At 46.7% G+C, this 17,573-nt stretch overlaps 1 protein-coding gene across 1 annotated transcript in view; it reads left to right on the top strand.

The window, feature by feature from the left end:
- The window catches only part of KCNB1 (potassium voltage-gated channel subfamily B member 1), a 116,162-nt gene extending 100,502 nt beyond the window's left edge, over positions 1-15,660 (top strand). The window contains exon 2 of the mRNA XM_017541394.2: positions 4,549-15,660. Coding sequence (XP_017396883.1) covers positions 4,549-6,558 — 2,010 coding nt within the window. The 3' untranslated portion in view covers positions 6,559-15,660. The remainder of the gene's footprint in view (positions 1-4,548) is intronic.
- Positions 15,661-17,573: the final 1,913 nt, after the last annotated feature.

Here is a 17,573-nt window from a genome sequence, read left to right as displayed (position 1 = left end):
TAGCCAGGCGAGGTAGCATGCGCCTGTAACCCAAGCTACTTGGGAGGCTAAGGCAGGAGGATCTTTTGAGCCTTGGCATTCAAGCTGTGATTGCACCACTGCACTCCAGCCTGGGCCACAGAACTAGACTCTATTTCTTAAAAAAAAAAAAAAAATCACAACAAAATGGCAATTTAGGGACCCATGCACTCTTATTGAAAATTATACAGAGAAACAAAGGGATGAAAAGCTGCACACAGAGGTCATCTCTGGAGTGGGAAGGACACACAGGAAGTGTCAGTGTCGCTGCTGCCTGCTCTGTGTCTCCGTTTGGGTGGTAAGTTCTAGGTGTTCATTTGATTATGGTTCATAAATTATATAAAAATTAGGTCTACTTTTGTATATATCTAACATTTTATTTTATTTTTGAGACAGAGTTTTGCTCTTTCTGCCCAGGTTGGAGTGCAATGGCATGATCTCAGCTTGCTGCCACCCCCACATCCTGGGTTCAAATGATTTACCTGCCTCAGCCTCCAGAGTAGCTGGTATTACAGTCACCCACCACCACACCTGCTAATTTTTTGTATTTTTAGTAGAGACAGGGTTTCACCATGTTGGCCAAGCTGGTCTTGAACTCCTGACCTCAGGTGATCCACCTGCCTCAGCCTCCCAATGTGCTGAAATTACAGGCATGAGCCACCACACCCAGCCTCAAACATTTCATTTTATAAAGTGTTACAGAATTTTTCTTTTTCAATGGGTATAAATCAAGAAACTCAAAACCTATTTTTTTAAAACATGGCATGTGTCAGACTTGACTATATTTTTAAAAAATCAGGAAGTTATAGAACCCCTGAGGCTAGGGAGGCGCCAGAGCTGGACCATCAGGGCACCGGCACTCTCTTGCCCCCTGTGGCATCCCCATGTCTAGCCTAGTGCCTCACGCAGAGTAGATGACCAAGAAATATTTCCCAGACCGGTACAGTGTTTCACACCTGTAATTCCTAAAACACTCCTAAATACAGTGTTTTAGGAGGCCAAGGCGGGAGGATAGCTTGAGCCAAGGAGTTCAAGACCAGCCTGGGCAACATAGTGAGACCCCATCATTACAAAAATGTTAAAAATTAGTTGGGTTTGGTTGTGCTGTCCGGTAGTCCTAGCTCCTTGGGAGGCTAAGGTGAGAGAACCGCTTGCGCATAGGAGTTTGAGGCTGCAGTGAGCTATGATCACAGCATTGCACTCTAGCTTGGGCAACAGAGAAAGACCCTGTCTCTAAAAACAAAACAAAACAAAAAAGCTGAATTCTGCTCCTGACCCTTCTAGCTTTATGAACTTGAGCAACAGCCAACAAATACTTGGGGTGCACCTGTCAGGTATCCCGCCGTGGGTTAAGTGCTGGAGGCACAGAGAAAAACCTCAGAACCCATCCCCATCCTCCCAGTGCTCACAGATTCTGGGCAGCAATAAGCACACTTGCTAACATGCACGCACACGCACACACACACACACACCACATGCGTGCAAACATGCACACACACTACACACGCATATACACATACACACTACACATGCATGCACATGCACACACATGCACACACACTACACACATGCACACACACACTACACACGCATGCACACACACATACCCACACTCAGACATGCGCGTGTCTGTGATGGGATATGTGTGGTAAGTATCCCCAAGGTATGTTAAAATGGTGAGGGAAGCCCAAGGATGGAGCCGTCAACCCTGCCTGGGGAAAGCAGGGAGAACTCCAGAGGGAAGGGGTCGCATGGGCTGGATTTGGAAAGATGGATTGGAGTTCACCAGACCGCGAGCAAGAAGCTCAGGCATGCCGAATTGACCAAAGATAGCGCGTGGCGAGAGGATTGTGAATTTTGAGACCCCATGGCAGGAGTGGCCAGAAAGAGGGGTCAGAGTCAACATGAGAAGGACTTGACAACCATGCATCCCTACTGAGGATTCACTGCAGGGCCAGAAACCTCTCACACTCACCCATGCAGCAACTGGGTTTACTTACAGGATACAGGAGGCAAAGATGGAGACCAGGCCACCCCGACACTGGGTGATCTGAGCGGATGGGTGGTGTGCGCTGAGATTTCCCCTGTGATGACGGCTGGTATCTATTAGACATTCACCGCGTGTGGCTGGAAGCTGTTCTAGCACTTTGCTTGTACTAATACATTTAATCTACACAGCAGTTCTCTGAGGTAGATACTGTTATTATCAGCCTGTTTTCTAGATAAGGAAACTGGGGCTCAGAGAGGTTGAAGAACTTGCTTGGTATAAGGAAATGGCAGAGCTGAGGTTTGAACCTCAAGCAGGCTGACACCAGAGCCCCCCCGACCGCCGCCTCTTAACTGCTGCCCTCTGCACCTACTGTGACCCTCCTGCGGTCCCCACTCCTCCTTCCTCTGCATCTTCCCTTCATTCTCTGGCTTCTCTTGAAGGTTCAGCTTTCTTTGTCTTTTTCTTTCATTTCTTTGTTTTATTTGTTTGTTCGTGTGTGTGTTTGTTTTGAGATGGAGTCTTGCTCTGTTGCCCAGGCCGGAGTGCAGTGGTATGATCTCCGCTCACTGTGGCCTCTGGCTCCCAGGTACATGTGATTCTCCCGCCTCACCTCCCAAGTAGCTGGGATTACAGGAGCCACCACTATGCCTGGCTAATTTCGTTTCTTTTTTTCCTTTTTCTTTTCTTTCCAGACAGGGTCTCTCTCTGTCACCTAGGCTGGAGTATAATGGTGCAGTCAAGGCTCACCACAGCCTCAACCTCCTTGGGCTCAAGAGATTCTCCTGCTTCAGCCTTCCAAGTAGCTGATACTATAGGCATGTGCCACCACGCCCAGCAGATTTTTTACTTTTTGTAGAGACGGAGTCTCACTGTATTGCCCAGGCTGGTCTCGAACTCCTGGGCTCAAGCAATCCCCCCACCTCAACCTCCCAAAGTGCTGGGAGTCCAAGTGTGAGCCACCATGTCTAGACTAAAGTTTAGCTTTCTCTCATGTTTTCATGGCATCTCTGTCCCCTGTATTTGGAAGATAGTTGCTTGAGGGTTGAAACTGATTCAAGCCTAGATTCTACTTAACATTTAATTCAGGGACTCACCCTCCCGTAACCCACTTACCACCTGAGTTCCTGAGCTCAAATTCTCAAAGGTACGTTGGCTAAGCCCCAGTGTACAGATTGGCCCAGCCTGGATTTTCTATCCAACCTTGGTGCTCTGATCAGTGGCAGCCAGGATCAAATGATACAATCATGGTGACCAGGCTCCCCTTCCCACATAGCAGGGGCAGAGGAAGAGAAACGGAAAATCTCCAAAAGGAAGATGGGTATAGCAGACCCAGTAGACAGGTCTGGGGGCTTGGATATTTTCATGAGGAGTCCTGGAGATTTATTAAGCAAAAAAGTAATGTGATTGGATTTGTATTGTTGAAAAAAAAGAACCTCAGAGCAATTTATTACATCTATTTGCTTTTCTGCACAGGCTGTAGACTGGCCTAGATTCCATTAATTTCAGTGTATATTCTTTGAGCCCTTTCTCTGGGCCAAGCTCTCTTCTGATCCAGGGGACTCAAAGATAGTTAAGTCAAGGTCTTTAGCCCCCAAAAGCACATAGTTTCAATCAGGAGTAAACATGAGCCCAGAATGTCTGTGCCTCCCTGGGAATTACCTGCAAAAGCTTGAGTGTCTAGGCATTTTTCTAGCGAAAGGTTAGCTTTCATCTGATTTTTTTTTGCTTTTGTTCTTTTATAGAGACAGGGTCCCACTATGTTGCCCAGGCTAGAATCGAACTCCTAGCCTCAAATGATCCTCCTTCCTAGGCCTCCCAAAGTGCTGGGATTACAGACATGAGGCACCATATCCAGCAGCCTTAAGAGCTCATGTTCTTGGGTCATACAGACCTGGGTTAAAATGCTGGATCTTCCACTTACTAGCTGTGGAAACCCAAGTGTCCACATCTGTTCAATGGAGCTAATAGCACTGAACAGGGTTATTATAAGAACGAAACGAACTATTGCATGGAAAGTGCCTAGCCTACAACCAACACCCCATAAAGGTTAGCTATTATCATTAGTATCATCTCTGTGAAGGTAGTTCCCCACCCAGTGTGAGCCACCAGTCTAGATCAGAAGTCAGCAAATTATGGTTCACAGGCCAAATTCAGTCCACTGCCTGTTTTTATAAAGTTTTATTGAAACACAGCTATGCCCATTCATTTATGTATTATCCAAGGTTGCTTTCATGCTGCAGCTGCAGAGTTGAGTTGTTGCAATAGAGAAGGCAGGGTTTCAGGGCCTATAAAATGGTTACTATCTGAAAAAGTATGCTTGAACCCTGGGCTTGCTGATAGCTTTAAAACATTTCATTTCTCTGGGCCTTGGTTTCCACATCTGGACAATAAATGGATTAAAATAAATTCACTTTTTGTCCCATTCAGTCATTAAATGGCTAGTGAGATGTGAAAATGCTCTTGAACACTGAGGAGTGCCCTGTATGATGATCATCCTGTGGAGCAGTTAATAACTAAATCCCACTCTCTTCTCCTCACAGATCCTTGCCATAATTTCCATCATGTTCATCGTCCTCTCCACCATTGCCCTGTCCCTCAACACGCTGCCTGAACTACAGAGCCTCGATGAGTTCGGCCAGTCCACAGACAACCCCCAGCTGGCCCACGTGGAGGCTGTGTGCATCGCATGGTTCACCATGGAGTACCTGCTGCGGTTCCTCTCCTCGCCCAAGAAGTGGAAGTTCTTCAAGGGTCCCCTCAATGCTATTGACTTGTTGGCCATTCTGCCGTACTATGTCACCATTTTCCTCACCGAATCCAACAAGAGTGTCCTGCAATTCCAGAATGTCCGCCGCGTGGTCCAGATCTTCCGCATCATGAGAATTCTCCGCATCCTTAAGCTTGCGCGCCACTCCACTGGCCTCCAGTCCCTGGGCTTCACTTTGCGGAGGAGCTACAATGAGTTGGGCTTGCTCATCCTTTTCCTCGCCATGGGCATCATGATCTTCTCCAGCCTTGTCTTCTTTGCTGAGAAGGATGAGGACGACACCAAGTTCAAAAGCATCCCAGCCTCTTTCTGGTGGGCCACCATCACCATGACAACTGTTGGGTATGGAGACATCTACCCCAAGACTCTCCTGGGGAAAATTGTTGGGGGACTCTGCTGCATCGCAGGAGTCCTGGTGATTGCTCTTCCCATTCCCATCATCGTCAATAACTTCTCTGAGTTCTACAAGGAGCAGAAGAGACAGGAGAAAGCAATCAAGCGGCGAGAGGCTCTGGAGAGAGCCAAGAGGAATGGCAGCATCGTGTCCATGAACATGAAGGATGCTTTCGCCCGGAGCATTGAGATGATGGACATTGTGGTTGAGAAAAATGGGGAGAATATGGGTAAGAAAGACAAAGTGCAAGATAACCACTTGTCTCCTAACAAATGGAAATGGACAAAGAGGACACTGTCTGAAACCAGCTCAAGTAAGTCCTTTGAAACCAAGGAGCAGGGATCCCCTGAGAAAGCCAGATCGTCTTCTAGTCCTCAGCACCTGAATGTTCAGCAGCTGGAAGACATGTACAATAAGATGGCCAAGACCCAATCCCAGCCCATCCTCAATACCAAGGAGTCTGCAGCACAGAGCAAACCAAAGGAAGAACTTGAAATGGAGAGTATCCCTAGCCCCGTAGCCCCTCTGCCTACTCGCACAGAAGGCGTCATCGACATGCGAAGTATGTCTAGCATTGATAGCTTCATTAGCTGTGCCACAGACTTCCCTGAGGCCACCAGATTCTCCCACAGCCCTTTGACATCACTCCCCAGCAAGACTGGGGGCAACACAGCTCCAGAAGTGGGCTGGCGGGGAGCTCTGGGTGCCAGTGGTGGTAGGTTTGTGGAGGCCAACCCCAGCCCTGATGCCAGCCAGCACTCTAGTTTCTTCATCGAGAGCCCCAAGAGTTCCATGAAAACCAACAACCCCTTGAAGCTCCGAGCACTTAAAGTCAACTTCATGGAGGGTGACCCCAGTCCACTCCTCCCAGTTCTGGGGATGTACCACGACCCTCTTAGGAACCGGGGGAGTGCTGCGGCTGCTGTCGCTGGACTGGAGTGTGCCACGCTTTTGGACAAGGCTGTGCTGAGCCCAGAGTCCTCCATCTACACCACAGCAAGTGCTAAGACACCACCCCGGTCTCCTGAGAAACACACAGCAATAGCGTTCAACTTCGAGGCGGGTGTCCACCAGTACATTGACGCAGACACAGATGATGAGGGGCAGCTCCTCTACAGTGTGGACTCCAGCCCCCCCAAAAGCCTCCCTGGGAGCACCAGTCCGAAGTTCAGCATGGGGACAAGATCAGAGAAAAACCACTTTGAAAGCTCCCCTTTACCCACCTCCCCTAAGTTCTTAAGGCAGAACTGTATTTACTCCACAGAAGCATTGACTGGAAAAGGCCCCAGTGGTCAGGAAAAGTGCAAACTCGAGAACCACATCTCCCCTGACGTCCGTGTGTTGCCAGGGGGAGGAGCCCACGGAAGCACACGAGATCAGAGCATCTGAACTGCCCTGCCTTGGAGGAGAGACTTTTGGGTGAGGTCCAAAGAGGAGAGCTGTTCAGCTTACCTGCCATAGAGCTTTTCTGCATGAACTCTGAAACAGAAAGGCTCTGTAAAGCCCTCAGAGAGAAAAGAAACTCCAGAGAAGGCTCCCTAAGACCTTGAGAGCCATGACAGGTCCATCAGCATGAAGTTGGCCAAGCCATCGGGCACAGCGCCTCCTTGTAACAATTCTCTTGCCCTCTTTGGGAGATGACATGAGTGGAACTCACAGCCACCACTACTACCATTCTAGACAGGACCGAGGCCACATACTCACCATTCTTCTCTCATGGCTGTCCATCTCAGTCTCGGAGGGCAACATTTCCAGTCCTCCTGGCTTCAGCTGGAGAAGGATGCAGGAAAGAGTGGCTGGTATTGAAAGAGTGGGTTGACCAATTTGGTATTGGATGTTGCCCGGCCACCCCTAGGAACACCTGTCCATCACCTCCTGGATGGATTCCACTGTTAGACGGCTACAGGGAATGATCGTTCACGGGGAAGTCTCTGCGCCATAAGCCACGATCCCAGCGCAAAACCCTTATTCAAATGTCTTCATTGACTTCAGTATTCCGTAGTACCTGAGTTTTTATTTTGAGATATCATCAGGGTGAGTTGCACCACTTGTACTCAATTCTAATTGCCCCCTGGCGATCTGGGAAGGGTTCAGAAGGTGGGCACCCAGACAACAGCATGAACTCAGAGCATTGCTTTAGGGTTGAAGGAGGAACACGCTTTCTTTACATCACTAGTGTAGACTCAAAAGGTATGCAAGTGTCAAATATGCAAAAGAAATAGTTTATTCAAGGAGACTGTGTGTTACTGAAGAACAGCATAAAAATATGATTTTTTTTTACTTGCAAAAATGAAAGGAAAAAAAAATACCCCGCAATACCCTGCATTGAAATGCCTAGTTCAGACTGAATAATTCCTGCTGCAGCAAGGAAAGTACCTATTATAATAGAAATTCTGTTTTGTTTTCTGTGGTTTTCAAGCTAAAAAAAAAGTTAAAATAAAAAGCACTTTATGTTTTTCAAAAATAAGTTCTGCCAGGGACAGTGTCCACATCTTGCACTTTAAAACAAGCACTATTTCCCGTGGGCCAATTGTTGGAACTGTGATGGATTGTTGCTACCTGCCTGTTTCTGGCCACCATGGGTAATATTGTGCTGGTATTACTGTCTGCCATATCAAAGTCTGTGGGCTCCTTCCCTGCCCCTCTGAAGCCTTCCCTTAACCCTCATGGGTCAGGAGGGGTTCTTGCCCCTTGGATGGGGCCTCTCATGAAGTCAAGTATACAGGAGACATGCACATCTCAAAAGGACACAGTGACAGTTGGACATTGGGTGTTTTACTCTGTTCTCTTTCTTGTCAACCAGCTATTGGTTTTTCAGTGTCACTGTCTGTACTAAAAGCTCAATTCTCCTTCCTGCAGCCATCAGTGCAGCCAGTACAGACAAAAGCAATAAGTATTTGTGTGCATCTTGAGTGGTTCTGGTGTATTTCTTGGTGTTGGTTTTCCCGTCCTAGTTTGATGACCTGGCATTGTCCTGCCTGCTTTTAGTCCAACAGTGTGGTGTTGTTAGTCATGCCTCAGTACACTGGCATTGGGTTGAACCACTGATTAATACAATGCTATGGTGTTGGCTCACCTGTCAGTAAAGATGACATGTTATTGGTCTGCCTGTCTGTAGCTCAATGGAACAATGTTGTTCTCTTAATGTAATGTTGATGGATGGTGTCCCAAGTACAATAGTGTAGTTCTTCCTATCCTCAATGCAGTAACAGGCATATGTCTTCCCAGTGGAAGAAAGATGTGGCATTGGTTCACCTAGTCTTCAGTCTTAATATCATCTGTTGCTGGTCTGCCTATTAGTACAATGGTGTGATCCACCTCTCAGTACGCAAATATCATGGAGCTGTTCTGCCTGCCCTTCGTACAATGGCATAAGGTTGAGCCACCTGCCACACATATGATGGGATGGGATCATTCCACCACCCTTAAAAACGCGTATTCTCTGCTGTACACAAACCCAACTCATAACACTCCTCAGCATCTCCAGAGACTGTGGATCCCCCAAGAGGGTGCAGTCCTGTTCTTGCTGCATTAACAGAGAAAACAAGAACGTCACTCTTCCTAGGTATCCTCAGAGTATTCACGCACCAACTGCAAAGGGACTTAGGGGCAGGGAGAGTGTGAGGTCATCCCGTGCCAGCTGGCGCACCAGGCAGAGGAAGCAGCGGCACTCCCAAAACACTTTGCTGAACACACAGTCTGAGCGGGGGGCCTCTTGAGGAACAACTGTGGGACAGCTCTCCGCCGACCATCTCACATGTCTCTTCTTTGTTTTCATCACCATTAATGTCCACCATCAGCACAAATGTGAAAATTCAGGGAAAAAAAATGCTTTTTGATAAAAGTAAATAGTTGTGATTTCCAATTCAGATATTTTTAGAGCTAATGCTATCTGTAAAAATTAATAATAATAATAATAATAATGTCTATTTTACATATCAGGAAAGTGAACATGTTTCAATATAGCCATATATATCGAGAAGGAACTTACCACCACTTCTTCCAATCAAGGCATTTCATTTGTTGGTTGAAGCAGATGAGAAGTGTACAGATTGAAAATGATTTCTTTGTTTTTTTAAACGAAAACCAATTGGTGCAACTCTCCTTGTAACCAAAGGCCCTTTCTGCCTTCTGTGGTCATGTAGGACCTGGCCCTTCCTTCCTTGTGTATTTTGTCTGACCTTAAAGTAGCATTTTATTGAGTCACTTTTGAAGGACGAATTCAGAAGTATCATTAAGAACCTACCTTTTCAGGCTTCATAGCCAGAGTCCTATAGAGTTCTTATAGAAACAGAATAATTGAAATTCAGCATATACTATGCTTAGAAAGTATTCCGTTTGGGTTTGATTGGGTTTTTTTTCTTTTACTTGTGTGTGTATGTATTGGGGGAATATAGCTTTTGTTCTGTGTTCAATTCGAAATAGAGTATTATAAGTTTTCCCAGCCCCTCCACTCACTAAAAAGGATCATATCCAGATTTTAATATGTACACCCAACCTGTATCTATGTACGTGAATATACACGCACTGGGAAATCTACCTAAGAGTCTTCACTGAGAAATTCACTTGATAGGAAGGTCCTGATAGAGAAGAGGAAAGCAATGGTCTAAAGGCAAATCCTGTTTTAACTTGGCAGTCCATTTCCCATTCATTCCTGAACCAATGAGAGCAGAAAGAAACAAGTCAACCCAAACAAGTAAACTAGGGGCTGGACGCGGCAAATGGATGCTGGTCAGTTTGGCGAATTCAATGAAACTCATCAAGAACCCAGCTGAACTTGCGTTCCAACTTCCACCATTATCAGAAAGGGCTAGGGACCAGGTAGCTGTGTGTCCCAATCACACGGGGGAGCATCTGCCACCGGCGGTGAGAGAGGTGGGGAAGCTTTGGAGGAGACAGTATATTCACCTTTTTATCTTTGGGTAAAAGAAAACAACAGGACTTTGGTGCAGTAGATTTCTCAGTGCCTTCTTTAGGAATTCTATCTTAAGCACACTTCAAGGGGAAAGAAAAAAAGGAGAGAACATTTGTTCCCGTGAAGTCCCTTTCTCCAAAGGACTGGGGATCAAGAAGGAAGAAGAGTAAGAAGGAAAAACAACAAAATCCTGAGGAGGCCATTTCTTTTAACCCACCCAGCTTGCCCCTGAAAACTGCTGGTGATACAAACTTTTTCAAACTGACTCCCAGCTTCTCCACGTGTCTTGGTAACTGTAGCCTCGTCTCTGCCCTTTCTCCTAACAAGATCCATGTTTCTAAGGAGAAAAACAAAACAGTATTCTCTTCTGTAAAACTGTAATGTATTGTTGATATTTGTAACTATTGTATATTTCTGTCTTGCTCCAGTCCCAGCTGGAGTGTCTAGTTCATGGACAAGGGGATGTTTAAAATTCACCACGGACAAGGGCCACTAAAGCCAGGTCTCTATCTCTAATCTCTCTCCTGTCCTTATTTCTCTACCAACTAATCTCAAGTAACAATACCCCAGGCTTTTTTTCAGCCTCAATTCAAGTAACTTTGAATCAAAGGAGGGCAAGGCAAAAAGCCTCCGGACATGCTTCTTTGGGAAAGGACTTTTCCTGTAGCTGCAGAGTGGGCAGGAGGGAGAAGGGGCTCCCCTGAGACCCCAGCAGGACAATGGAAAGCTTCCAGCCCAGAGCTGATGTTTCCTCGCCTATCACTGCTTATAGGACAGCATCCAAATGCTTTCATGTCATTCAGCCCAGGCAACCCAAACCAGTCCTGGCTACACCCAGAAATAAGAGTTACCTCTGCATTTTCTGTTGCCATTTTTCTGGCTCTAGAAGTATCTGATGCGCGACTATGTCATAGAATGTCCACGCATCTCAGAGTAGTCTATTTTTCTGTTCAGATAAAATATATATATATATGTATTTTTAGCAAATTTATAATAGGGCAATTGAGTCTAATTTCTTCTTTTGTAATACAACAATATCATAGGAGTTTCATTGTTGGTCATTATCATAGCTGATGTTTTCTGGTCTTTTGCAGTTCCTACCATTGTCTCGTGGGCTGTTTTGGTTTTCTTCCCTTTGATTCTGATTTCTTGGGGGTGGGGAAAGACTTTGGGGTCTGACTTCCTTGTATAGGCATTTCTTGACTCTAGGCCTGGAGTCCATCAATGCTGTTACTTTTCTCATTCAGTTCTGTGTGTTTCTCCTATTCGTTGTTCTTAAGAATTCAGGGCATGAATGCAGGAATGAGACCCAGGGAAGCAGAGTTACAGATGGCCCTCAAAATCAGGATGGGATGTGGGCTGGTTTTACTTATATCTCACAACCCTCTAGGGATCTGAAGGGACTAAGTTTTCTCATCCCCAGAGATCTTGGAACCAAAAATCTCATGCAAGCAAACTCATCACTGGCATTTCTGAGATTCAGAACACGTATAAGCTCCTCCTGGCTGGGCTGCTCCCATGTCCAGCACCCTGTGGGTCTGTAACATTCATCAGATCTGAAGTCCAGAGCTTTTCCAGGTTCTCATGAACCTCACAAGAACATGCTGGGCCTCACATCTCATCGACTTGTTTATCAGTTCCTCATCACTTTGTTTATCAGTTTCTCATTTCAATCCTTTTTTTTTTTTTTTTTTTTTTTTTGAGACAGAGTCTTGTTCTGTTGCCCAGGCTGCAGTGCAATGCCGCAATCTTGGCTCACTGCAACCTCCCCTACCCAGGTTCAAGTGATTCTCATGTCCCAGCGTCCTGAGTAGCTGGGATTACAGGAGTGTACCACGACGCCCGGCTAACTTTTGTATTTTTAGTAGAGACAGGGTTTTGCCATGTTGGCCAGGCTGGCCTCGAATTCCTGACCTCAGGTGATCCGCCCGCCTTGGCCTCCAAAAGTGCTGGGATTATAGGCATGAGCCACTGTGCCCAGCCCATTTCAATCCATTTCTAACAGGCTCACCAAAAAACAGTGGCTAGACACCCTTGCAGCCAAACCCTGAGAAGAGATGCCCCCAATTCTGCTAACTCATCTCCCCTTCCCTTGCCAGCTGCCTAGCTCCATAGAGCAGGAGGTATGTGGCAAGGACAGGGGTACTTTTTCGACTTCTACCTATCCATGCCTGCAGGAGTTTTCAGACTGTCCTGACAATTAATTTCACGAGGCAGTTTTCAGCCCTGGGTAGGCAGAGGACATCTCACTATTCAGGATCTTCAGCAGAAAGTGATTCTCCATCCATCTACTCACACAGTAAGATGAAGAAAGCCCAGATAATCTCCAGCTTGCATTCGTTTAGGTTTTGGTATCCCACCCACCCCGCTGTCAGCTGCAGGGCTCAGAGCTCTGCCTAGAATCAGAAATTTGAGCCAAACCAGGACCCTCAAATGGCAGTGAGCCCTCCCATCGGATAACTCCCAAGAGGAAGCCAACTCAAATATGAATTTTTTATTCTGGACTAGGACACTAATCAGATTTCTCCCACCCCACAGACTCTGATAGTCTGGTTTGAACCAGAGTCAAATAAAACAGGCTAGATTTTTTTTAACCTTTGCACAAGACCAACAAAAACAAAAAATTGTCTCCCAGTAGTTTCCTAGGTTTGATACCCAGATAAGCAAACACCCTTGCCTATGGCTGTGGCTGTTTTCATCAAGAAAGAGGTTATATAGTTTGCATTTCCATTCACTCTCCCCGATTTTAACTTAACTTAGATTTTTCTCCTGAACTTCTCCAAATGCCACCTTGAATTTGGGTGGGGCTCTGTTAATCGAGGGAACCCTCATCTTCACTTATAAGCCTAATTATCTGTTCCTCCCTCCAAAGATCCTGAAAAGATCTAAAGGCTGGCCAGGATGGGATGGAGTAGGGCAGTGCATCTGAAGAAGAAACCACTTAACTGCCAGATGGCTATATGCAAGTTCTCCAAAAATTTCTATTGTATGAAAGGAATGGGGTCAATTTCAGCTCAAATTAAGGAAGCCCTCCTAATAGGCTGGGTTTTCTGAATATGGAACTCAATGCCATGGTGGGCAGTGAGCTCCCTTATACCACAGGTGTTGAAAGAGGCTGGCTAGATGGTATACAAAATGGGCACTGTGGAGGGGCCCTAGCATTGCATGGAAACTGGGCTGAATATCCATAGAAATTTTCCCTCTTTGTTCCTTGGTGTGTGTGTGTGTGTGTGTGTGTGTGTGTGTGTGTGTGTAGGTGGTTTGAACATTCTGGGCACAAGCTCAAGCCACTGAGGCAAAGGCATGCCGCACGATTAGCAGGAATGCAACTTCTAGGCTTTGGCGCTATCGGAGGGGGTGCCTAAGAAACAAGTCTGCTTCCTTTCAGCTCCCTGTCTTGGAACATTTTAATGACTGTCAGTCACCAATCCAACCCATCCCCAGTGGCCTACCAGGTACCACATTGGGATGAGACTCATGCTACCCTTCCCCAGGCCAGCCAAGGAGCAATCCATGCTGTCCCCTGTCCCTGGCTGGCTGTCTTATGGTGCTTCAGCCCCGCCGCCCAGCTCCTGTGCCCTCACGAGCCTGGGGCTTTCTGTACAAAAGATGCAATGATATCTGTTCCCTACTAGTCAGCCCCACAATGAACAACTGCCCAGGCAATAGCAAATGGCTCCATCCTGAAAGGGCTTGTTTTTCTGGTAAATCAAACAAGAGATCCCACTCAAGACCTTCAAAACTCCCCCCGCCGTGAAAAAAAAATCCAGAAGGATCAAAAGAGAAAGGCATGTTTTAATCCAGTTTCACAGCAAAACCGGGTTCTGGCTGCCTTCAAGCAGAATGCCCACTCTCCTGCAGCTGTAGCCTTCTTTCCAAATCAGCCTGCATATTGCATTCTCCAAGGAAAGCCTTTGACAAGGGAGAGTTTATGTATAGTGGGTTGAGAGGAAGTGAGACTTCAGCCTCACGGTGAACCCAAGACCGGTTGGTCTTCTGTTGTTCTAGTATGAGGTGGGCAGGATGGTATGTTTCCATGAGCAGAATGAGCAGCTGCCTTCCCCTGAAGCCAAAATAACATATAAACCAGCGTTTCAAGATTCCCTCCCAACTCCTCACTGGAAGCTCTGCCCTGCAGAATCACTCAAGCTGCAACAACACAAGGCTGCAACAATAGGAAAATTCAAGAACGTGTAGGAAACTCCCAAATCTGTCCCACTAGGATGCCCTCAAGGGCTATGCAGGGATCTTCCCATACTTCCTGCTTCCCTGAGCTGAACCAAGATTGGAAAGAGGCAGGCAGCAGAGCAGATGCCCAAGAAACTCTGACATCTCTACAGCTTGGCCCATGCCCCTTGGGTTTCACTGGGATTTGGGTCTCTCTCTTGGATAAGCTGAGTGTGCCTGAGTGGGTGGGGACAGGGAGGATTCTCCAGACCTATCCTGACTTCAATCCAAGGTCAAAAATTGGGAACCTTATTTTCTGCACCAGGTACTCAGTGTTACCCCCAACATATGCCCTTGGCACCTGATGGTCATCCAACTTGTGTTTTTGTGAGTGGGTAAATGTGTGAATGGTTGACCTCTGAGTGGGTGACTGGACAAGTGAACATGTGAGTGAATGGAGGAGTTAATGAATCCCTACCTAACAGTGAAGGGAAGAAAAATGAGGAGCCCCTCTCCCACTGAAACCATAACTGCCCCATCAAAGTCATTTGTTCTTTGACTCAAGATGACATCTCTATTTGATGCTTATAGGCCCCAAGCTGATAAGGGCCACATCCCTCTCAGAGCCACACTTCCTGGGGGCCCGCAGGGCAGCTCTGGCCTCCTTCCTCTTCCCCTACCCTGCATTTCTCAGCCTTATGTTGTATTTTAGCTCACGCGCGGCCCACGGAGGGGCCATCAGGTGGTTTCTGATGGACTAAGCCAAGGTTCGAAGTTGGGATTTCCCTTGATCTGGGAGTTGCTGGGGCAGAAACATAGGAGCCAACATCTGGAAACTGGATCACATTCCCTGAGCCATGGAAGTCCAGCTGGATATCAAGGCCAGCCTGCCCTCCAGCTTTTAGAGCCGAAGACCTCTTTTCTGAGCCCCAAAGCCGCCATGATAGCATGCCCCCAGATCCCATCAGCTAAGACCCTTTCCCTCCCAGGAACCCATGGTGTGAGGTTGGGGCTTTTCTGCCAGCAAAGCCATTCTGATCACCCCACCCTTGACAGGGGCCAAGCCAATCACATTAGCCATAAATGACCAATGTCCCCAGCCACTCTTTTCTCGGGGGTGCATTCATGGGTCCTGTTCATCTCTCGTCAGTTAATGTCTCTAGTCCTTCCCGTAAAGGTGAAAATGAGCGTTGCGCATTTGCGCAATACACACATACATGCACACACAAACACACACCAACAAAAATCCCAGTGTCTTTTTATGCATGTGGTGAGATGAAATTGTGATCTTTGTGTGACCTCCAGCTGCTGTCCTGTCGTGTAAAATATGTTCAAATGTTTAAGAATTTCTAAGCAAATGGTCCCTTAATGAAGTCTGCAGAGTTCAATAAAAGGTATGGAAAAAACAAGCCTGGTGCAGTTTGTTTTATTTTTTGGAGGACACAGGGAGGTGAGGCAGGAAGCGCTGTAAGGGGACTTAAATCAGGGAGCCTGTCCCCAGGCAGCATCAACTTCTCTTCCCCCTGGAAGGAGGACAGGAAAATATAACTGGCTTGTCACCCCAACTATGCAAGCCAGTGGTAACCCACCCTACATGATATTTATGAATCAAAGCTCCAACTCTGGTCATTTGGTTCTCATGTCAACTGTGGCTGGGCATCTCATTAAAAGCTATCTAACAATAGAAGATATAAGCTCAGATGACTACTGGGGCAGAGCAGGTAGCATAAATGAGTAAAGTGATCTAACTAAGAGACATAGGGATGGTAGTGAGTATGGTAAACGAGAGAACACAGCCGGGCGCGGGGGCTCACGCCTGTAATCCCAGCACTTTGAGAGGCTGAGGCAGGCGGATCACGAGGTCAAGAGATCGAGACCATCCTGGCCAACATGGTGAAACCCTGTCTCTACTGAAAAGTACAAAAAATTAGCCGGGCATGGTGGTGCGTGCCTGTCATCCCAGCTACTCGGGAGGCTGAGGCAGGAGAATTGCATGAAACTGGAAAACGGAAATTGCAGTGAGCCAGGATCATGCCACTGCACTCCAGCCTGGCGATAGAACGAGACTCTGTTCTCAAAAAAAAAAAAAAACAAGAGAACACACACCGTTCACCTCCAACTGGTTGTTATCTATAGGGATGTGGGCCCAGCAATAGTAGATCTTTCTAAGAGAAGTCAGAAATCTGGATTTTTAAGGAAAATACCCAACTTTTACATTTTTGGAGGCCGAGATGGAGTTCGAGACCAGCCTGGCCAACATGGCAAAATCCTGTCTCTACTTAAAAATAAAATAAATAAAAAATAAAAATAAATAAATGTTAGCAACTAATTCCATTTTTTCTAGTCCTATACTGGCTAAATGAAATACCACAGACCACAGGCAGACCACAGACCACAGCCCATAGGCTGCCTTTCTGTGATCTCTGATTTACTGATGGGGCTTGACAATTTCTGTATTTGTTTTGAGGGATTTTTAGTTGTTTTTGAAATGTAGTCTCACTCTGTCACCCAGGCTGGAGTGCAGTGGCATGATCTCTGCTTACTGCAGCCTTCACTTCCTGGGTTCAAGCAATTCTCGTGCCTCAGCCTCCAGAGTAGCTGAGGTTATAGGCATGTGCCACCATGCCTGGCTAATTTTTGTATTTTTTAATAGAGATGTTTTCGCCATGTTGGCCGGGCCTGTCTTGAACTCCTAGCCTGCCACAGCCTCTCAAGGTGCTGAGATTACAGGCATGAGCCACCATGCCCAGCCTTCTGTATTTGTTATCTACTGCTGTGTAACAAATTACCCCCCAAACTCTAGCAAGTTGAAACATTTATTATCTCATTCAGTAGCATCTTTAGCTGAGTGGTTCTGGCTGGGGGTCTCTCACAAGGTTGCAATCAAGACACTAGCTGCAGTCGTCTGCTTGACTGGGATAGAAGACCTGCCTCTAAGGTGGCTCTCTGGCCTCAGTTCCTTCCTGGCTGTTGGTGGGAGGCCTCAGTTGCTCACCATGCGGACTTCTCCACAGGGCTCTTGAATGTCCTCAGAGCATGGAAGCTGGCAACCCCCAGGGGCAGTGGTCCAAGACAGAGAGGTTAGGAGAAAGGCACCACACGTCTTGTGACCTAGACTCAGAAATCAGAAACTATCACTCACACCAAATCTATTTGTTAGCAGTGAGTCACCAAATCCAGGTCACCCTTAGAGGGAATTCTGCCACTTGGGGAAAAAGGATCAAATATTTTGTGGACATATTTTAAATCATTACCTTCCAAAGCCCATTAATTGAAAAGGGTAGTTTCCAGACTTTAGGATTTCATAGCCCAGTAAAAAAAT

Source organism: Cebus imitator, unplaced genomic scaffold (genome assembly GCF_001604975.1).
Source record: "Cebus imitator isolate Cc_AM_T3 unplaced genomic scaffold, Cebus_imitator-1.0 Scaffold132, whole genome shotgun sequence".
Taxonomy (NCBI): domain Eukaryota; kingdom Metazoa; phylum Chordata; class Mammalia; order Primates; family Cebidae; genus Cebus; species Cebus imitator.
This window is presented reverse-complemented; position numbering and strand designations above follow the sequence as displayed.